The following is a 23550-nucleotide window of genomic DNA, read 5'->3' as shown; positions in this document are numbered from 1 at the left end:
TATGGGTTTGTTTAAATCGCATCTATGAGCAATAGAAATAGTGAGGCTTGCCATAGCAAGCACTATTCATTAATACTTTAGAAAAACATGTAAGAAAACCTTGGGGTGATATTAAATCAATTTGTCTCCCAGAGCAACAACATTGGTATAATATTGCAGTAAAATAACTCAGCAGCTCTATTGTTTGTGCAATTCACTCACTGCCTACAGTAGAAATCTCCTGTGAGTCGCTGTGGTATTCATAGATAGATGTTGCATGCCATCATCTGTAATCTGTCTCCAGTTTGTACCCTTTTGCCCCCATCCTGTCTGTGCACACAAAGAGAATCAGAAACCTTCTTCCCTAGCTGTTCATCTATCTCTTTTCATTCCCTCTCTCATTCTTTCTGTTTTTCAGCTCACACCATCTCCAGTGCAGTTTCATGCTTTATTTAGAATCTCTTGGTGATGCTAGACCACTAGAAAATGTGGCTACATTAAGACAGCAGCTGAATACACTTGTCAGTCCTGTTTCAAGTGCTTGATATAGTCCTTTTTATACACTTTATGGAAGAGAAAGACCAGATTCTGTTACTGAAGTGATTTTGGCTTTTACTGTATGAAGAGAACCATTTCATGCTATTTTCAATATAGGTATTTGACGCAGAGGGTCAATATCTTGCTTGATAGATCATTAGATATCATAATTACCATGTTTCTTGCAAAAAAGCATCTTTCTTCATTGACAGCCGTTCAATAGTTATGTATTCTAATTAAAAGTTTGCAAGCAACATATATTTCCAAGTCTGTTGAAGAGGAGTTGGTTTTGTGTTTGTATGAAATCAGTGTTCACTATCATTGTCAGAGATCATTGTATTAATGCGACCTGGGAAAAATGTGCCTTGAAAGCTATGCATAAAATGATAGAATGATGCACAATATACTCAAAGACCATAACAATGTTTTACTTTTTTTTTTTTTGCAATTCTTATGGTCTTAAGGAAACAGTCTTGTCCTGTCACCACATTACTAATTAGTAACACACAACATAACCCATAAATAGCGAATCTCATCTGCTTGTTTATATTGTCACAAAATGTAAACTATATTATTGCCCACCCTTATGTTTACCTGCATGTTTCAGTACACTCGCGCAAAGCAATATACTGTATACTATATAGCAAATCTTGGCAGCTTGATTGTTTGTATCGCCACAAAATGTAATCTATATTTTATCACCCAGCTCTAATGTGCTAAATGCAAGGAATAAAGATATTAACATTTCATCAACATTAACATCATAATTGTCTATTAAGCTGCTTTGAAACAATTATTGTGTATTGTGAAAGGTCAAATAAAACTGACTGACTTGACTCCGTCTAAACATGTTTCTGTTCTTGTCTGTTCCTCAGCTGTAAGACGAAGACATACCCTGATGACCTTCCAAACACCAGCATTGTGATCGTGTTTCATAATGAGGCATGGAGTACACTCCTAAGAACAGTACACAGCGCCATAAACCGCTCGCCCAGACACCTGCTGCTTGAGATACTACTGGTGGATGATGCCAGCGAGAGAGGTCCTAATCACATCACTTAATTTACTGATTATATTAATTATACTTCCATATTGAGTAGTTCCTTTGGTATCACACTAGCAGTCAATGGCAGAATAACTTTGTGCAATTCTACAACCCCACATCCAGAAAAGTTGGGACATTTAGTAAAATGTAATAAAATCAAGAATATGAGATTTGTTCATTTTCTTTAAACTTTATCTGACAAAAGTACAAGAAAAAAAATCCAAGTCAAGTCAAGTCACCTTTATTTATATAGTGATTTTTTCAATACATATTGTATCAAAGCAGCTTCACAATGATAACATGAAAATAATACAACAAAGTTTGTTTCTAGAAAAAAACTGCGTCATAGTCCACCTTAAGTAAGGCAGATCAATAATATTGTTGAATATTAAATGTCCCCAACAAAGCAAGCCAAAAGCCAAGGCAGCAGTGGCAAGGAACCAAAACTCAATCAGGTGGCAGAATGGAGAAAAAAACCTTGGGAGAACCCAGGCTCAGTCGGTGGCCAGTTCTCCTTTGGCCAACGAAAGAACAGTGTATGATTATGATTCAGGCAGTATTACAGGTCAGAAGTCAGATTGGATCAGAACATTCAGAATATATATCCAGATCCATCTGGTTGAAAGACGGAGTCATCACGCCGGTATGGAGATGAGTTTGTTGAGGATCAGTGCCGACTGTTGTCGTGTCGATGAGGCCTTCACAGGGCTGATGAGGCTGGCACTTCAGGGATGCGTTGTGGATGGGTCCAGGCGCAGGTCCACCATCTGATCTGGATACGGGCCGGATCCGGCTGACTTCAGTAAACCTCGGAATAAACAGAAAGACTAACATTAGCGTAGATGCCATTCTTCTTATGATGTAACGAGTACATCAGGTGTTATAGGAAGTGTTCCCGGTTCCGGCTGACCTAATCTATGCAGCCTAATAATCATTTAACTGATTTGAATAATAGAAATTTATAATGTTCTATATGAATTCCAGATAAAAGAGATGTTTTTAGTCAAGATTTAAACTGACAGACTGTGTCTGCTTCATGGACAATGTAAGGAAGACTGTTCCAAAGTTTAGGTGCTAAATAGGAGAAGGATCTATCACCTGCAGTTGATTTTGATATTCTAGGTATTATCAACTGGCCAGAATTTTGAGATCGCAGTAGACGTGAATTGCCAGTCTGGCGTAGATCGCCAGTCTGTCTGCTTCCTGACCTGAGCCCCAGATTGTCATGTTTGATCTCTAAGACTAAGTGCCTGTAACGAGGACGCTGAGGCTGAGTGAGAATCCATGTGCAGAAGTTTATTAAAGACAGTTTCCACAAACAAATACGATAAGGCAGGCAGAGGGTCAAAACCAAGGTAGCAGTCAGATCTTTCAACATACAAAGGGGAATTCCAAAAGGCAAGAGTGAGTAGGCAGGCAATAGGTCCAAGCAAAAACATCAGTCCGATCAGGCAACCAAAACAAAGGGGAAAATCCAGTAAATCGAAAAACAGAGAACCAGGCAGAATCATACACAGAAGACAGGCAGGATAAACAGGGAATAACGCTCGGTAAGGCAGGTAAACTGGCAATACTTCGCAATGAGTACAAGAATGGTCTCTGGTTAAATAGCAGTCAAACAGGAAATGAGTGCAGAAGAAGCAGAGGGAGTGGAACACAGTCAGTACTCAGGTGAGGGCTCCCTCTGCTGGTTTGGCATTATAGAACCCCCTCCTCTAGGAGCGACTCCTGGAGCTCGACGTGGGTGTCCCCGTGGTCGTGGCGCTGGTCGGTCGGGTCTGGCTCGATGAAATTCCTCGATGAGAGATGGATCCAAAATGTCCCGGGCGGCTACCCACGATCTCTCCTCAGGTCCATAGCCCTCCCAGTCCACCAGATATTGGAGCCGACCCTCTCTTCGTCTTGAGTCTAGTAACTCATTCACTTGATAAGCAGGAGTTCCATCAATGTCCAATGGAGGTGGTGGTTCTGGGGTCTCATGGACAGGGTCAGCATTCGGGTGGACCGGTTTGAGGAGGGAGACATGGAAGGAGGGAGAGATACGGTAGTTATCAGGAATCTCCAATTGGTAAGTGACCTCATTAATTCTCTTAAGAATCTTAAAAGGGCCAACATACCTTGGACTGAGCTTCCTGCTTGGCAGCCGTAACTTGATGTTCTTCGTCGAGAGCCAGACCTGTTGTCCTGGTTGGTAGGGAGGATGTGGGCGACGTCGTCTGTTGGCCTGGAACTCCTGTGTCATCACTGCCCGCTGGAGACGGACGTGTGCACTGTCCCACACCCTTTCTCTACGTTGAATCCAGTCGTCCACCGCTGGAACTGAGGAAGGTTCGCCAGACCACGGGAGCAAGGCAGGTTGGAACCCCAGGACGCACTGAAAGGGGGTCAGGCCTGTGGATGTGTGTGTGAGAGAGTTCTGAGCATATTCTGCCCAAGGTCGAAACTCAGACCATCGATGTTGCTCTCGACTGCAGTAGGTTCGTAGGTATCTGCCGATTTCTTGGTTGAGGCGTTCAACTTGGCCGTTGGCTTGAGGATGATAACCTGACGTGAGACTAACATTAATATCCAACTGTTTGCAGAAAGCTCTCCAGACTTGGGAAGTGAATTGTGTGCCCCGATCACTGACAATATCTTCTGGGAGACCATATACTCGGAAGACATGGCGGAACAGGGCTTGGGCTGTTTCCATGGCAGTAGGTAGTCCCTTTAATGGTATTAGGCGACAGGATTTTGAGAAACGGTCTATAATGACTAGAATAGTGGTACAATTGTCGGAGGGAGGTAGATCAGTGACAAAGTCTATGGATAGGTGGGACCATGGGCGTTGTGGGATGGGTAGTGGTTGTAGGAGACCGGAGGGTAATTTTTTAGGGGTTTTGGACTGGGCACAGACTTGACAAGACTTTACATAAGCGGTGACCTCTTTGGCCATTGCAGGCCACCAAAATGAATTTTGTAGCAGACGAATAGTGCGAGAAATACCAGGGTGGTCTGCACTAATGGAAGTGTGGATCTATTGCATGATACGTTGACGTAGACATAGTGGTACGTACTGTTTGTCATGAGGGCAGTGAGCAGGTTGTGGTTCACGTTGTTGTTCTTGTTGTAATTCCTACATGATGTCCCAGGAAACTGGAGCGAGGATGACAGAGTGAGGAAGGATGGGTTCTGGGGTGAGATGTTCTGTGGGAAGGTCGTATCGTCTGGAGAGGTAATCAGCTTTACAGTTTTTACTGCCGGGCCGATAGGTTACTATAAACTGGAAGCGAGTGAAGAATAGAGCCCAACGAGCTTGACGTGGGTTAAGACGTTTTGCACTTTTGATATACTCCAAATTTTTGTGATCTGTGATGATTTGAAATGGGTGGATCGCCCCCTCCAACCAATGTCGCCACTCCTCGATGGCTGCCTTCATGGATAGCAGTTCCTTGTTCCCCACATCATAATTCCGTTCAGCGGCGGTTAGTTTCCTTGAAAAGAATGCGCATGGATGTAGTTTGCCTGGTTGACTGTGTCTCTGTGAGAGTACTGCCCCGATTCCACAGTCGGAGGCATCCACTTCTACTATAAAAGGTAAACTGGGGTCTGGGTGTTTCAGAATGGGGGCAGACATGAATCTTTCTTTCAGGGTGATAAAGGCATTGGTGGCTTCTTTATTCCAGCTTAGCTTTGTGGGTTTACCTTTTAGAAGTGATGTTAGGGGGGACGCTATGGTGCTGTAGTTGCGGATGAAGCGTCTATAGAAGTTTGCAAAGCCTAAGAATCTTTGTAATTCCTTGACTGTTGTGGGTTGGGGCCATTCGGTGACTGCTTGAACCTTTAATTCATCCATCTTTACTCCATGGTGACTTATGTGGTAGCCTAGAAACGAGGTTTGATTAACATGGAATTCACATTTTTCTGCTTTGACGTAGAGCTGATTTTCGAGTAATCGAGAGAGGACTGTTTTAACATGGTTGATATGCTCTGCCTCAGACTTGGAGTAGATGAGAATGTCATCAATATAGGCTACCACAAACTGGTTGAGAAGGTCCTTGAAGAGTTCATTGATGAATGATTGGAAGATGGCGGGTGAGTTGGCCATCCCATACGGCATAACTTGGTACTCATAGTGCCCCCTGGTGGTGAGAAAAGCATTTATCCTAATTAAGTTGTAGGCACTTCTTAAGTCCAGTTTAGTGAAAATGGTGGCTTCCCGCAGCTGTTCTAGGGCAGAGGGTACTAAAGGAAGGGGATAACGAAATTTGACAGTCACATTATTTAGTCCTCTGTAATCGATGCAGGGTCTTAGTCCTCCATCCTTTTTTTCAACAAAGAAGAATCCTGCAGCTGCTGGAGATTTTGATGGACGAATAAAACCTGATTTCAGAGCCTCTTCAATATACTCTTCCATTGCTTGACTTTCAGTTCGGGAGAGAGGGTAAACTTTGCTTTTGGGAGGCATGGCATTGGGAAGCAGATCGATAGCACAGTCCCAGGGTCGGTGTGGTGGTAGCTGTGCGGCCTTGGTTTTGCTAAAGACTTCAGAAAGATTGTAGTAATAGGTGGGGATGTTCACAGTCTTTAGGGTATCTGAACTTTCAATGCTGGTTGTGAGACATGGTTGGGGTTTCGTGGGAAAGCAGTGATTTAGACAAAATGTGGACCAATGTGTCAGCTCACCATGATACCAGGAAATGTCAGGGTCGTGAATAGATAGCCAGGGATGTCCCAGGATAATCTCGAATTTGGGAGAGTCAACGATGTACAGTGTGATAGACTCTTGATGCAGCAAACCGACATTAAGTGTGAGAGTTTTTGTTTGATGAGTGATCCCCTCTCCAATGAGTGTGTCATCGATGGTCTTGATTTTGATAGGTGGGGTGCATGGTTGAATGGGGATGTTATACTTTGTGACAATATCCTTATTAATCAGATTCAGAGCGGATTTTATAATACATCTTTGAAAATCAAAATCTGGATTTGAATTTTTTATGTTATTATAACCTAAAAATGCTATGTGAAAGTTTGAAACAGAAAATAGTGGTTTTCATCTTGCCACTTTCTTTGGTAAAGACAACACATTTTTACTCAAATTAATCAAAATGGATTTGTTACGTTTTGGAACCAAACTCTTGTGTTGTCCACCATGACTCATCTATGTAGATGACATCATCTTTTTTTTCTTCTTCTTCCAGATTTTCTAAAGAAGAAATTGGAGGACTATGTTGCAACTCTGGAGGTTCCAGTCCGAATTTTGAGGATGGAACAGCGATCCGGTTTGATTCGAGCACGGCTGAGGGGTGCAGCTGCCACGCGAGGGCAGGTCATCACCTTTCTGGACGCCCACTGTGAGTGCACTATAGGGTGGCTAGAGCCACTGCTGGCCCGAATCAAAGAGGACAGGTGAGTGTACTCTACAGACAACACTATATTCCTGAGTCTAGAACTTTGAATTCTATCCACCTTATTTCTATCCTGAGAGTGGGCCCTGCCATGTTGCCACTGCTTCCGGTGTTATTCACATTATTTTACCGATTACACTTTATCTCTATAGTGCACTTTAGACATTATAGTTACTATAAGCAACGTTGCAACTACATGTCAACTGTTACACTTTTATAAACTTAAAAGTGGGCCGGTTTAGTCCCAAGTAGTATTGAACTAGTAGTATACTTACAAGTATATACTTAATATATACTTAAATATACTTACTACATACTACATAAATGTACTTTAAATATAATATACTTACTACATAAAATATACTTAAAATAAACTTGAACTTTACTTAAGTATACTAATAAAATGAACTTGAAGTATACTTGTTTTTTTGTAAGGGCAAAGACCATTTTCCCAGCCCCCCATGTAGGCTATAATATTGTTGATAGATAATGGATAATGTCGATGGAAGGGGTCTCAGGATGCTTTATTCGCTGCAGAGATACACAGAGCACAGTGAATTATTTGGGATACACATCTCTCCCCTTCAGTCAGCACGCTCGTTAGAAGAGCGAGAGAAAGCACATCCGAACCCGTCAATGACAAGTGTGTTTCTCAAGATCTTAATTTACTCAAAAAATAGTTACAAAACAAAGACAATAATAAAATAAATTAAATAAAAATCACAAAATTTTGTAAGCCACAAAATACATGTTACCGTTATTTGGCATATGCAATAATATACAAGATAAAATATAATTTAGTTTAATGTTTACTCATATCAGTGAATTAATTAGTTTGAGAAAAATGTAAAAAGTTAAAGATTTTACACAAACAAATTAAAAGAAAAAAAATATATCAATAAAATAAAATAAGCATCAATAAAACACTCAAAATGCAATCAATCACGTTCAATTTCATGACATCACAGCCTTACATTACCTTACATTACCCAACTGGCAGTTCGATTGGCATTGCTACATTCAGACATGGTTGTAATATCATAGCTCAAAGCTACTCCACTACAGTCATCAACTGGTTCACTGCTGTCACTGAATGAGGGTTCAACTTCTTCAACCTCAATCGGCAGAAAGTTTGCTTGAAGGAGCAAGTTCCTATGAACAGTCTTCTCATGACCAGTATGGGTGTTGCGGATACGGTAGGTGTGACATTGAGGATTCAGGGCAACAACTGTATATGGAGTGGATTCCCACTTATCTGCCAATTTCCTTCGACCACATTTGCCTTTGTTAGCCAGTAAGACTTGGTCCCCAACTTCAATACTGCAACCTTTGGTCCTCTTGTTGTTAAGGTCTGCCTGGCGTCGATGACTGGTCCCAGCATTCTTCTGAGCAAGGGCCAAAGCTTCTTTCAAATCATTGCTCAATCTCCTTACGCACGTATCATAATCAATGACGACATCATCCCACTCCACACTGCTGAACATTACATCAACTGGGAGTTTTGGAACCCTGCCGAACATCAAGTAAAATGGCGCAAACCCAGTTGACTCATGGGCTGTGCAGTTGTAAGCAAGGTCAACGATTGCAATATCTGTGGCCATTTCTGCTTGGTCCTAGGTGGCAACGCCCTGATCATACCACCCAGAGTTCTGTTGAATCGTTCAACATGACCATTGCCAATTGGGTGATTCGCAGTTGTGCTTGACTTCCTCACTCCAGCAACTTCAAGCAGTTCATGAATCACCTGGCTGTCGAAATTGTCACCTTGATCTGGATGGATCCTTTATGGGAAGCCATATACGCAAAAGTATCTATCGCACAACAGCCTTGCAACTTGTTTCGCCGATTGGTCTTTACAAGAGAAAACATGGGCCATCTTAGTAAAGTGGTCTGTTACGACCAGGACATCCACGCTGCGCCCACTGAAATTCTCCGCAGACCAAAAATCTATGCAGACCAATTCCAGAGGAGCTCTTCCTTCAGGTTCTGGAGTTTTACTCATTACACAGCGTTTGCAACATTTAACATGCTCACGCACATCCCGTTCCAAACTGACCCAGAAAATCTTCTGTCTTGCAAGGGATAAAGTCCTTCCCTGACCTTGATGCCCAGCTTCATCATGAATGCCCTCAAGAACTTGCTTCACCAGCGAACTTGGAACAGCATATTGCAGTCTCCTTTTTTGAGTCAGGAAATCCTTGGACACTCTGTAGAGTATTCCGTCAAGCATTTTGATCTTCTCCCACTGTTTAAGTGTTTTTATTACCTTGTGAGTTTCTCCTATTCGCTCACATCTAGATGGTTTCCTTCCTCTGCTCACATAGAACAAGACTCTACACAGTGTTTTGTCATCCTGCTGCTTCTCCTGCTACTACCTCAATGAGAAAACTGGCAGGGGACTATGACCTGGAGACAACAACTGGTGGGTATCTTGAGTGAGCCACTGGCCTGCTCGATCTCTTGTGCCGACTTCCCACTCTGTGTGAACATCAAGGATTGCCGATAGTGAACATGATTCTGAACCTGCAGAGAGACAATGTTCAATATTACAGGTGTTTTTACTCTACCTGAAAACATCTTGAATGGTGTTTTCACGGACTTGCTCTGCCTCCTCCAGCAGTGCACCATACGGCTCAGAAATCAGCCTCTGAAAGACACAGCCACGGATAAAGGGTTGCCTACTCAAAGCGTCTGCGACCACATTTCTACTGCCAGGTATGTACTGAATACTAAAGCTATAGGGGGCCAGCTTAGACACCCACCTCTGCTCGCATGTGTCAAGCTTTGGCTTCGTCATGATGTATGTTAAGGAATTGTTGTCCGTCCATACAGCGAAGTCATGTCCCTTCAACCAGTGACTAAACTTGTCGCAGACAGACCACTTCAGAGCCAAAATCTCTAGACAATGAACAGGGTAGTTAGCTTGTGCACGAGTGCGAGCTTTACTGGCAAAGGCGATGGGACGTGCCTTAATTTCTCCTTCCGGGACCTGCGACAGGACAACTCCTAAACCATCCATAGACGCATCAGTACATAGAATGAACAGTCGGCTGAAGTCGGGGTAAGCCAGTAAAAAAGATTCCAACAGGACTGTCTTTTGCTTTTGAAATTCTACACTGTGCTCATGCTTCCAGTCACTGGGCTTCAGTCTCTTAACCCCCCGGGGTCGACAATCACGCCGGCGTGATTTGCTCGCTTTTTTTCTTATCAGTTCAAACAAGACTCCAAATACTCTGTTGACTTTGATCTTACAAACCAGTTTCATACATCAATCGATCCTGTTAAGTGTGTATTATTTTTGTGTATACTCACAATAAAAACAAAGTGTTCTGCTTTTTGCCAAATAAAGAAAAATAAACATGATGCGAGTTCTGCTTTCTCTCTGTCAGTGAAGTCAATTCTGAAATGCGTCCGAAAATGAACAATAACTCAGCGAATACTCAGTCAAACAGGCATACAGACACACAAGCATGAAGCTTGAATTATCTTCTTCTAAATTAAGTAATTTTTATAAAAAACTAATATTATCAGTTTATGTAATCTGTATAAATAGAGAGAGATGTCAGTCGTTCTCATCTCAGCTCATTAAGTTTTAATGTGACCCCGCCCACGGAGAGCGCGCGCTATTCAAACGCAAATGACTGAGGCAATCCATGCAAAATGTGAACGCCCCCATATCAGCTCGAGAAGACACATCAAGTTTATTCAGATCATTGTACTTGTTTACACCGTCTCGCGGTGCTGTGAGGAATAATACTATCGTAATAATAATAATGGAAAATGTACCTCAGAAGTGTGGGTATTTCGAGGAGCAACGGATGCAGCTGAGCTGAGGAATACTGTAGTAAGTTTTTTCATTCTCAAGTGAATCGCGTTTCTGTGTGTGAATGAATGAACGGCAGAGATGCACGCTGTTTACCACAACTCGCAAAAAGACGGTTTAAATTTGAATCGCGTTTCTGTGTGTGAATGAATGATCCACTTTTAGCAAACTGTATTGCTATACTGAGATGAGTAAAAATCGACTGAAATATGTTGAAATAAAATGTATTTGTATAAGCAACGTATTAAACTGCAAATTAACATTTATATTTATTATATAAACGAAAGACCGTTACAGACATATGAAAGACAACATTTCGTTGACTAGTTTTGGATAGATTATAAATTTTTACTGTAAAATATCTGCCACCTCAAATAAGCTTTTGTTTGCCAATTTTTGCTCATATGTTAAATATAGTATGTTTTGTCAAAAATAAAGTAATCAAATAATATGTTATTATGTGTTTGTTCCAATGTAGCCTAGGCTATATTCAAAGTAATGAATCCTTAACTTTGAAATACGTATGATAAAATGTATACTTTAGTTTTTTACAAAGAAAGATTACACTTGAATTGTTGTTGTAATTGTAACCTTTTTAATAAAAAAATATAATTACAAGGTAGATGTAAACAAACTATTAAAAGGTAAATATAAGCCTTTTCTTTAAATAATTTTTATTGTGTTTTATTAGTGACAAATTTGGGGAGAGGATACATATCCCAAAACTGAAAATACAGTATGAGAATTAACTGCACAATTACTAGACATGTTTTCCTTGGATATTATGCAATTTGCAAGCACAATTTGTGAAAAAAAAAAAAAATGAGATGCTTCCAACTGTGAACCAATTTGGTAGAATGTATATATATATATATATATATATATATATATATATATATATATATATATATATACACACACACATACATATTGCTCTTGCATTCTTTCTTGTGGCTCAGTGACACACCTGAATGAATGGCTCATTAAGTATGCGGGCCCCATTGTCTCCTCAGGTGCGAACCACTAAATATGCATGATGGTGTTGGATCGTTGAGGCCCACTCGCATATTGCCTTTCCAAACAGAAAGTGTCTTGCAAAATTTAAATCAATGTATTGTTTTATGTGAATGATTAGGAAGGATGATTTTAACATCATTTTGAAGAAGAAACTCTAGGCGACGACATCCATTAGTCAAAAGTCTTGTGGACACATATTTAGTATGTGTTTTGTGGCCTTATTTCAGAAACTTTAGTTTTTAGTTTTTTCAATAACCATGCATAAACATTATTCTCTCAAAAATACAAACATGTACATACATGTTGCTCACATATTATGGTAGCCCTGTTTGTGCTAAATAGAGTGTAATTATACCTTTGCCATTAATATGTTTATAAGCAACTGAAAAAAATCACAAATGTCAGGGCATGTCAGAACATCTCAAGGACCCCAAAAACACCTTAGAGCCCAGAGGGTTAAATGACACAGTGCCTCTCACAAGGGTCTTCTTTCCTCTGGGTGCAGCTATCAAGGCGAACAGTGGCTTTGCTATAGTCTAGCAGTTTTGAATGAAGTTCTGATAGTATAACACCATTCCTAAAAACAATTTTAATCTTTTTTTGTGAAGGTGTCACTCCATCTGGCATCATTAGATCAGAGTCAGATATTCGCAGAAATGGCACTAACCTTGTCTGTATCTGTTGCCACTCCAGTTTTGTCAATGATATGCCCCAGAAATTTCACACTTCTCCTAACTTCAGTCTGTGTACACTGAGCCTAGTAAACACAAGTGAAGTCAAGTCACCTTCATTTATATAGTGCTTAACAATATGAATTGTTTCAAAGCAGCTTTACAGTGATAATATTACATTACAGTAACAGAGATTGTTTTGGCTTTACAGCAGCTCTAGGATAAAGTTATTGTCCAGCGAAAGTTAGTTTTGATTGATTGACTCACTTCCGTTGCGAAGATCATTAGTTATTAACTTAGAGGCTGCTAACACAACACCATAAACCTCGGGATAAACAGAGAGACTAATATTAGTGTAGATGCCATCCTCCTTATGATGTAACAAGTACATCAGGATTTATGGGAAGTGTTCCCGGTTCCGGCTGACCTAAACTATGCAGCCTAACATTGAATTATAGAAGTCTATAATGTGTTAGGCCAAAGGCCAAAGGTTAGGTATACTAGGCCAAAGATATGTTTTTTTGGTCTAGATTTGAACTGACAGAGTGTGTCTGCTTCCCAGACAATTTTAGGAAGACGGTTCCAAAGTTTTGGTGCTAAATGAGGAAAAGGATCTACCACCAGCAGTCAATTTTGATATTCTAGGTATTATCAACTGGCCGGAATTTTGAATAACTATAATGCTTTAACCCTTTAAAACCGGATGTGTCGTCGACGACACAGCCAACCAAGCTGTATTCATGTCACTGTAACTCTTCAACCGTTTGCACTATCAAAATAATTCAAATAGTTCCTGAAAGTAGACATCAAGCGCTTTTCGCCAATATACGGCTTATTACGGTAATGCCATGCTTTCCGTCTGCAAATGACAGCAGCGCGGGGTGGAAGGATTTGAACAAAGAGATACGACGCGCGGCAGGTTAGAGTGTAGGAGAGATTATAGTTCATTTTTCAACTTTAAAGTGTTAGTTTCTTTCGTTCATGATATTTTTCTGTTTTTTTCTAAATAAAAATCAGTAAATTTATTCTCGTTTTTTTATTTTTGTCTATTTAAATTCTATTTACAAACTCACCACACACAATAATGGTCAATAACTGTAATTTGTTGAAAGCTTATCTTTTTCTGAAAAAGATGACACCTTGCACATGAAGATAGCACATTGTTTTAGAATTTTTCAGTCAAAAAATCAAATTATGTGAAAAACACCTATTTTAGCTTCAGGTTCTAAAGGGTTAAGAGCTCGCTCAAGTACTAGGGAGGTAAACCATTTAGTGCTTTGTAAGTAATCAGCAATATTTTAAAATTCATACTTAAATTCATTTTTTCAGAATTAAGTAGTAGGAAATTACTAGTCATCCATTTTTTTTATGTCAGCTGTGCATTTCGTTAATTTTGTGAATTGGTAAGTTTTGTCAGGGCGTGAAGAAATATAGAGCTGAGTATCGTCAGCATAACAGTGAAAACTAATGCTTCCTAATGATATCTCCTAAGGGTAGTATGTACAGAGTGAACAGCAACGGTCCTAGTACTGTGCCTTGTGGTACGCCATACTGAACTTTTGATCGATAAGACATCTCTTCATTTACTGCTACAAACTGATAAAGGTCAGATAAGTAGGATTCAAACCATGCTAATGCAATTCCACTAATGCCAACATAAGTTTTGAGTCTATTTAAAAGAATGTTGTGGTTGATAGTATCAAATGCAGCACTAAGATCGAGTAACACTAATAGAGAGATACAACCACGATCGGATGATAAGAGCAAATCATTTGTGACTCTAATGAGAGCTGCCTCAGTACTATGGTACGGTCTAAATCCTGACTGAAAATCCTTGCAGATATAATTTCTTTCTAAAAAGGAAGATAGTTGAGAGGATACCGCCTTTTCAAGTATCTTTGACAGAAAAGGTAGATTCAAGATCGGCCTGTAATTAACTAATTCTGTAGGATCAAGTTGGGTTTTTTTAACAAGTTGATATTAGTTGATACAAGTCATTTGATACAGTGTTTAGCCACAAGTGCTGGGTTAAGAGAGAGTCAATCATTTCTGTTGCAACATCGAGTTCTTCTAAGCTATCTGGGATGCTGAGATGATGAAACTGATCAGGAATATTATTAATAAAGAAATCTTTAGAAGTGATAGGTCTAACATATTTGTAACACGGAGTCGGCCTTGCAGCCTTGGCTAATTGAAGTTTACACGAGACTAGATAATGATCTGAGAGGTCATCGCTCTGCTCTAGTCTCACGTCAACGTTGATTCCATGTGATAATATTAGATCTAGAGTCTTACAACACAAGCTCAAGCCATTGGATGGCTGCTTCTTCATTTGGAGCATACACAAGAAGATCGTTGAGATAGCATAACAGAGTGAGGAAATTCTGATCCCCGAAGATGTTGGTCATGAGTCACATAAAGCTGACTGGACTGTTACAGAGCCCCTGAGGTAGACTGTTGAATTCATACAGGCCCATGGCAGTCATGAAGGCAGTGAACTTCTTGTCCTCTTCAGATATTGTGACGTTATAAAAAACAGAAGTTAAGTCCATCGCACTAAATATGACATTCCATCCCAAAGCTGCTAAACAATCTGCCTGATGAGGCAAGGGGTGGGCATCCTTAACAGTCCGAGCGACTGTCCGTGAAACTAGGAATGGCAGTATATAGTACTAAGTAATTAAATTCCATAATTCCTGAAGTTTCAGTAACTTCAGGAAGTTATCAAACAGCTTACATCGCTACTTTTTTTAAGCTTATTTTAAAGTTTGTTTTGTCTCATTTTAAATAATTTTAAGCCACCTTAAATGTGTGTTCAGTCCCCTGATCAAGAAACACTGTACCACTAGGTACTTACAGTACACTTGCAACTGCAGTGATTTCTGTGGTGTAATGTAGAAGTGTAGGGAAAGGGTGTACATGTTTAGAAGTTTAGGTGAAAGTCCACAGAAACTTTAGAAATTTTACCTATTCAACTTAGGTAAAAATGTGTTTTACTGCTTATTTAGCTTGCTTTGAATGCTTACCTTTCCAGCTGCTTTAGTTTGTGGTTTCTCAAAGTATAATCCTTTTACCCATCAGTAAGTGTGACGTGTCCTCCATTTGTAAAATGACCATTATTACGTTCATACTGATTCAGGTAGAGAATATAGATTCAGAATTACATTACTGCGAATATCCTGTTACTCTAACAAGAACACACTCTTAGACACTCACATTCTTGGAAGCTGTGTCGCTCAGCCTCATGCTCTGGTGTGCCAGTTCTTTGATACCGGAAACCTCTCTTTTCAAGCATGTGTTGTGTGCTGCTTGCTTTAAAGATTTGTACTGCCAAGTCTGGCCGAATCACTGAGCAGTAAAGGATGAGTTGGTCATTTACAGTATTTGCATTGAGTTTGCATTGATCAGAATCAGTCTAGTGTTGCTGAAGCTGGAGCTGGAGGTGTTAATCCAATTAATATGGAAGCATGATCTACAATGTTTCTTTTTGGAAATGTATTTGGGATAATTCTGCTACATAACAGATAATGTGCAGTCAGCCTGGCATTATTTGGTAAATAAATCCAGACAGGTTGATCAGGACCTGAAATCTTATCAGATTGATAAACCTGAAATTCACTTGAATCCAGGATCTTAGGATGGTATGATCGTTTGAGCTTTCTTTAGGTGTGTTTTTGTTGATTAAAGCCCTGAAAATACAATAAAATGCATGCACTGTTTTGTTTCAATTAGTGAAATTCAGCATGTTTTTTTGTTTCAAATACATTTGTCATTATTTTTCATCCTTACTTACTGTATGCATCATGGAAATATATCAAAGACTGGCAGAGAAGACTGTTGTGACTGTCTTAGGGCTAAGTGCATGACCGCACTTAGGCACAAGTCCGAATCCACTTTTGCTAGTTTAATGATGGGAAAAAAGTTCTCCATGCATGGTCTAAAAGGGTTGTCCCAATTCTCTTAATGAGTAATGTGTGTGTTTTGGGGGTAACATGCAATAAACCAATCAGAGTCTCATCTCCCATTCCCTTTAAAATTCAGTTGCGCTCGCGCCATGGCGGATTCACTATTTACATGACAGAATTTGCAAGCGGAAAGACTGAACACGTATCCAGAGAGCAAACGGATCTGCTCGTGTGCGAGGTTAAAGAGCGCAAGCAGACTGTAACACAGTATGTTGTTGTGGGAAGAAGTAGGCGGGAATCGGCGAACGTTTCACATATTTTAATAAATAAATATACAAACAAAAACAAAACGAAGTAAAGACACACACAGCGAGTCCTCCTGGCGTATGGCAGCAGGCTCCGGCCCACGGCAAATGGGAGCGACTCCTCCACTCCCTCTCGGAAGGCAGCCACCCTCCTCGACCCAGGAGCACGGCAGCGAGTTCTCCGTCCCACTTGCTGTTCAATCGCTCCAGAACCACCGCCTCGGTCAGCCATCGGCGGTCACCGCTCCTTCATGCTACCCAACCTCCTCAGCAGCGAGGGCTCTCCGACAGTGTGTCCCTCCTTCCTCCCAGGTTTCGTCACTAATGTAACCCAATTCATAATCCGGCTCCTCCGGATACGGGCAAACGGCAGGTTTATGCTCCTCCTTTATGCTTCTACACTACAAAAGAATGTCCTTCCATGCTGCAAAAGTCATAATATTAAAGAGTCTCTTGTCGCCTACAGAAGTTAAGGTTAGTTCTAAGTTCTACGAAGTTAGTGAAAAGGAACTGTAAAAAATATGACCATGATTAGGGGTGTGTCCATGAATTTGGCTTGTGTTTTTTAGCTTTTTCATGTCTTGTTTATCATCATCATCATTGATTGGTATATGACTGAAATTTTATATATTAAAAAATAGAAATTTGTTGACACCCTGTTGAAGGTGAATGGTTTATTTTTGTTTGACATTCTAGGAGGGCTGTGGTCTGCCCTATCATTGATGTCATCAGTGATGAGACATTTGAGTATATGGCCGGCTCAGATATGACCTATGGGGGATTCAACTGGAAACTCAACTTCAGATGGTATCCAGTTCCTCAGAGAGAGATGGACCGACGAAAGGGGGACCGGATCCTTCCTGTTAGGTAATAAAATTTCATTTGAATTATATGCTAAACTTATAAAAATGATGTGATAAGGCTGAAAGTTCGGTATCCTGTTAATTGTACACAAATGGCACTGATATATATATACAGATGTTCTGTGCTATATTGTTTCTTTCAAACAAACAGAATTAATGACACTTCATAAAGACACCCAGCCTTCATTCCACATATTTTGAAACCCTCACATAATAGCTGATACTTCTTGGTTAATTGAGCTGACAGCATGTAATGTAGGTGGCTCAATGGTTTTTACTTGCTGTCACTGCAGGACTGCCGATTTTTAATTAACCATTAAGTAAGATGTAAAACTCAAATCTGATATTGTCAACTCTTTATACCTGTTCAATAATGACAACTCACAGAATAGATTTAAACAGAATTTATTGATAAGAATGAAATGTACATTGACTTAGTCTTAGAGAACTAGATCTACTACGCTGCTGCTTCTGCATGAGTGAAGGATACTGCAGTAACATGTACATAAATACGGTTAAAGTAAATCATTTTGTCCCTTAAAACTCACCTTTGATCACTAAAATGACATATTTAAACGTTTTTTTTCCCTTTAAAACAATCTGTCATACCTTAAAATAGCTTGAATGTAACTCTACCCTTGCCTCATTTAGTATAGCGGGTTTGATGAATATGCAAATTATCCCCACCCCCACTTACTCACACCAGCTCGGAGATCCATTCGTTGACGATCATGCGTTGACCTGATTGGTTAGAAGGTAGTTTTTGATGTCAGAAACATCAGCGATTTCAAATCACGTTTTTGAGACTGTCTTTGGTTCACTACAGTTTTAAGGAGAAAATACTCAGCAATGGTGTTGACATGAATTTGCATATGGTTTGTCTTCAAGCATATTAAAAACACCACAAAGACATATAAAAAAACATTAAAAGCTTGAGTTTCTCCACAGGGGGACTTTGATAGAAAGTGAGCTGCTGCAAAGAAAGTAGGGAGAACTCTAGCAGATCTAGGCAGGTGGTGCGTGGGAAGGTAAAGGTCTAGGGAAATTCCCATGGTGTGCTGCACTGAGTTGAGTCGAAATAAATAGGCTATGTAGATAGAACAAACAGATCTATTGGTCAAAGTAGTCGGCTTTAAGAAAACCAATCAGCTGCTCGGTAGAGCTTCATTACTGAACTATGTATTTCTTTTATTAACTTGAGAGTTTAAGAAAAGTTTTAAACTGCATTACCTTTAAATTTAATTTGTCTGTCAAATCTGTTATGCAAAACAAACAGTTGTCAGTGAAAAAATTTAATAAAAAGTTTCATCGCGATACAGTCCGACATCGATTCTCTTAGTCAACGATACAGCATTTGCCGATACCTCAAACCATGCCACGATATGATTCGATTCAGGATATCAATAAATATATTGATACTATGTGCTACATTTTTATTAACTACAAACGCAACCAAAATATAACAACATATAGGGCCCAATCATACACCCAGCGCAATGCATTGACGCAAGTGTTTTTTGCTAGTTTCAGCCTGACGCAGTTATCATTTTCACATCCTGCACCACGTTGTTTAAATAGCCATTTGTGCGCCCATGGGCTGCTGGTCTGAAAATGAGGTGTGTTCAGGTGCATTGCTGGCACGTTGCTATTTTGAGGCAACTGAAATAGACTGCGTCACTGACCAACTGAAACCTGGTCTAAAGTCAATGGTTATTTAAAGTGTTTAATGTGCGCCTATTATAGGCGGGTCCACAACGCGCGTTCACTCTGCTTTTTACACACACAATGCGCAGCAGCCCACAAACTAGCGACTTATTAAAAATAAAAGGATTACATTTATGTTGTGTACCTAAATATATTGTGGAATCCAGCTTGTCCCGTAGATGGTCTGCTTGTGCTTTAACCTCGCGCACGTGCAGATCCGTTTGCTCTCTGGAGAAGCGTTCAGTCTTTCCGCTTGCAAATTCTGCCATGTAAATAGCGAATCCGCCATGGCGTGAACGAAACTGGCTTTTAAAGGGAATGGGAAATTACACTCTGATTGTTTTTTTGCACGATACGCCCAAAACACACCCATTACTCATTGAGAGAATAGGAACAAGCCTTTTAGACCATGCGCTGGGCTTGCCAACCATTTTTCCCGTCGTTAAACTAGCAAAAGGACACACCCTAAGTGTGCTTGCACCGTTAAAATAGGGCTTATAGTTATTCTCTAAAAATGTGCATATCCTGTATCCCAATTGAGACACCGACAACAATAAAATACACTGTCGTCTGATGACATTTCATCATTGGCTTGCAGTCAAGAAAGTCGTTCAGTCTTCTGTGGGCTCTAAATTGTTTACACAGTAGACAAGGGTTCACATCACTTAACCTAGCTATTGTCACCGTACATATGTAAACACTGTCAGATTTTTTTTTAATGCTTTTTTGTTTTAATCTTTTCCACAGAACTCCCACGATGGCAGGAGGTCTGTTCTCAATTGACCGAACTTATTTTGAAGAGATCGGCACTTATGACTCAGGAATGGACATATGGGGAGGGGAAAATCTTGAAATGTCTTTTAGGGTAAGTTTAAGATATTAAAAGGAACACCAGCAAGGGTCATAAATGTCTCACATAATCATACTGTTCTGGTATGCTATATCCATGTTCATAAATACACTTTGTAATGCTCTTTTAATTGTACTGTATGTAACCAGTTTTTAAAACCATTCTGATTTAATTTCTTTTGTATGTGTGAAAATAGATCTGGCAGTGTGGAGGATCTCTAGAGATAGTTACATGTTCTCATGTAGGGCATGTATTCCGGAAGGCCACACCATACAGCTTCCCTGGTGGAACTGGTCAGGTGATCAATAAGAACAACAGACGACTGGCTGAAGTCTGGATGGACGAGTTCAAAGATTTTTTCTACATCATCTCACCAGGTAACACTCTTCAGGAAATCTTTAAATGACACTTCACTGACATGGACCATCGCATTATCTTTGGTGATCTTTGATAATGGTTGTTGTTTCTACTACTTTCTAACACAACTAAAAGTAAAAGTGAAAATAAGATGATGCCACAATTCTACTTACCCAGTTATTTTATGAAGCAGTAATCATGTTCTCACAGGTCTTTATTAGTGTCACCATGAGGTATGGCTGTCTTTACAGAGATGGTTTCTATAAGTAGCGTGTTGATTTGCACATGTGGTCATGGTTGTTGTGAAAGACTGCAATTATCTTATCGTTCAGCCTCCTGGGCCATTGTTGTGGTCTTTTATTTGCTTTCTATACCCTGGCACAAACACAGCTCTCCTCAAGCTTACACAGACAGTAGGAATAGCAGCAGACTAAATTTCTTCAAATGCAATTCCTTCACCACACTTCCTCTTATCTTCCTCTTTCATTTTCCTTGTACATTTTTCTTCCTCTTGCCCACCAGCACAAGTTTACTTCTTAAAGACCCTTGTGAAAAATAAGTACAGTTTAACCCCCTGGGGTCGGCGGTATCGCCGGCGATACCAGCTTGCTTTTTTTCTTATCAGTTCAAAAGAAATTCATTTTGCTCTGTTGACTTTGATATTACAAACAAGTTTCATACATCAATCGATTCTGTTAAATGTGTATTATTTTTGTGTATACTCACAATAAAAACAAAGTGTTGTGCTTTTTGCCAAATAAAGAAAAATAAACGTGATGCAAGTTCTGCCTTCTCTCTGTCAGTTAAGTCCATTCTGAAACGCGTCCGAAAATGAACTGTAACTCAGCGAATACTCAGTCAAAGAGGCATACAGATGCACAGGCATGAAGCTTGAATTCTCTTCTTTTAAATGAAGTAATTTAAATAAAAAACAAATATTCTCATCTTGTGAAATCTGTATTAAAAGAGAGCGATTCCAGTCTAGCTCATTAGAGCTCATTCAAATGTAATGTGACCACGCCCAGGAGAGCGTGCGCTATTCAAAATTCTGAGAACCATTTCAGACCTGTGAAACGCCCACATCAGCTGTAAACACAGCGCGCCGCGAGTGAGGCATAATATAGCCTACCTAATAATCCTGGAGAAAAGTTTCCTCAGAACAGTGCTGATATGAGGAGCAATAGATCCTGCTGAGGAGTGAGGTAGGCTAAGTTATCTTTTCTCAAATGTTAATGTGGAATAACGTTATGGAATAACGTTAGTGTAGGCCTATGTAAACCGCAAAAAGATGAATCGCGTTTCTATAATATGAATCGCGTTTCTGTGAGATGAATGAAGGGTACATATTTGTAAAGACTGTTTAGCCTAAATATGAATCGCGTGTCTGTGTGTGAAAGAATAAACCGCTTTAATCAACTAAAATGCTTTGCTATACTGAGATGAGTAAAAATCTACTGAAATATGTTGAAATAAAATGTCTTTGTATAAGCAACGTATTAAACTGCAAATTAACATTTATATGCCCTAATATTTCATAAAAACAACGTTACAGTCAGGCGAAATATGAAAGACAACATTTTGTTGACTAGATTTGGGTACAGTTTTTTCTGTAGAATATACTGCCACATCAAATAAGCTTTTGTTTAGCAATTTCTGCTCATATGTTCTATATATATATAATAGGGCTGTCAAACGATTAATCACGATTAATCGCATCCAAAATAAAAGTTTGTTTTTACATAATATATGTGTATGTACGGTGTATAATTATTTTCTATATATAAATACACACACATGCATGTATATATTTAAGAAATATTTGCATGTATATACTGTGTATATATATTTATATTATATATAATTTATATTATATATAAATATTTTATATATAAATAACACATTTTTCTTAAATATATATGCATGTGTGTGTATTTATATATAGAAAATAATTATACTCCATACACACACATATATTATGTAAACACAAACTGTTATTTTGGATGCGATTAATCGCGATTAATCGTTTGACAGCCCTAATATATAATACTATTTTTGTCAAAAATAAAGTCATAAACTAAGATGTTAGATGTTCCAATGTTGGCTATATTCAAACTAATGAATACATATGATAAAATGTAGGCCTATAATCATTTTTTTACAAAGAAAGAGTACACTTGAAATATTGTTGAAATTGTAATTATTGTTGTAATTGAAACCTTTTTAATAAAATAGCAAAACATATTTACAACATAGATGTAAGCAAAATCTTAAAGGGCACCTATTATGCAAAATTCACTTTTACATGGTGTTTGAACATAAATGTGTGTTGGCAGTGTGTGAGCAAAACCACCCTAGAATGATAAAAAATCCACCCAGTGTTTTTTTTACAATCTCAATAAATCATAAGCACTGTCTCAGAACGAGCTGTTCTAAGATTGCTCTCACTGTGACGTAGAATTGCGCAAGCCCCACCGACGTGGTTTGATTGACACTGTGGTTACCCCGCCCTCGGTGATCTGTACACCATCGCCATTGTTTCAACGACAGCCGGTAATGTCTCCTAAGAAATGTAGGTGTTCTGTTGTGGGATGTAAGAATGTACATAGTAGTCTTCACTGACATCAGAACCACTGAAAACGCAGCGGATGGATTTTATTTATGAAGAAAAGGCGCCACTTAAACTTCCTAAATACGTTTATGTTTGCGCGAATCATTTTGACTGTTAGTGAACGAGGGTCAAAGTTAATCCTCAAGTGTGGATCGTTGCCTACTGTTCGCGATCCAACGTCACCTCCAGAAGAAGTAAGTGTATTTTATGATTTTTGAGCAAATAGTAATTTCAATCGATGTCAGCCAGTTCAACAACAAATGCGTCTTATTGTCGTCATCATAGGATGTCATGGGATGTCTCAACAAACAACGTCAGACAGTTTTATGTCACGTATTATTTTTTGCAGCAATTACAAATGTAAATAAATTAATACCAGCTCTATCTCCCTCCAGCATATGTTTTCTGGTTCTATATCTTCTCACATTTGCCACATAAGCACCTGTACGACAAGTAATGTCATGACGCAACAGCACCCCTCGCATAAATATAATCTCAT

The 23550-nt window shown here is 39.4% G+C and overlaps 1 protein-coding gene across 4 annotated transcripts in view; it reads left to right on the top strand.

The window, feature by feature from the left end:
- Positions 1-23550, top strand: part of galnt13 (polypeptide N-acetylgalactosaminyltransferase 13) — a 122376-nt gene that overhangs the window by 30859 nt on the left and 67967 nt on the right. For 3 of the 4 annotated variants that reach the window (XM_079880247.1, XM_079880249.1, XM_079880248.1), the window contains exons 4-8: positions 1392-1558; positions 6742-6949; positions 17366-17536; positions 19984-20101; positions 20283-20463. In XM_079880247.1, the coding sequence (XP_079736373.1) occupies positions 1392-1558; positions 6742-6949; positions 17366-17536; positions 19984-20101; positions 20283-20463 (845 nt within the window). The remainder of the gene's footprint in view (positions 1-1391; positions 1559-6741; positions 6950-17365; positions 17537-19983; positions 20102-20282; positions 20464-23550) is intronic. The other variant, XM_079880250.1, reaches the window with a different exon arrangement.

The sequence above is a fragment of the Squalius cephalus genome (assembly GCF_949319135.1).
Source record: "Squalius cephalus genome assembly, chromosome: 9".
Lineage (NCBI taxonomy): Eukaryota > Metazoa > Chordata > Actinopteri > Cypriniformes > Leuciscidae > Squalius > Squalius cephalus.
Note: the sequence above shows the minus strand (reverse complement) of the source record. Positions and strands in the feature narration are given on the sequence as shown.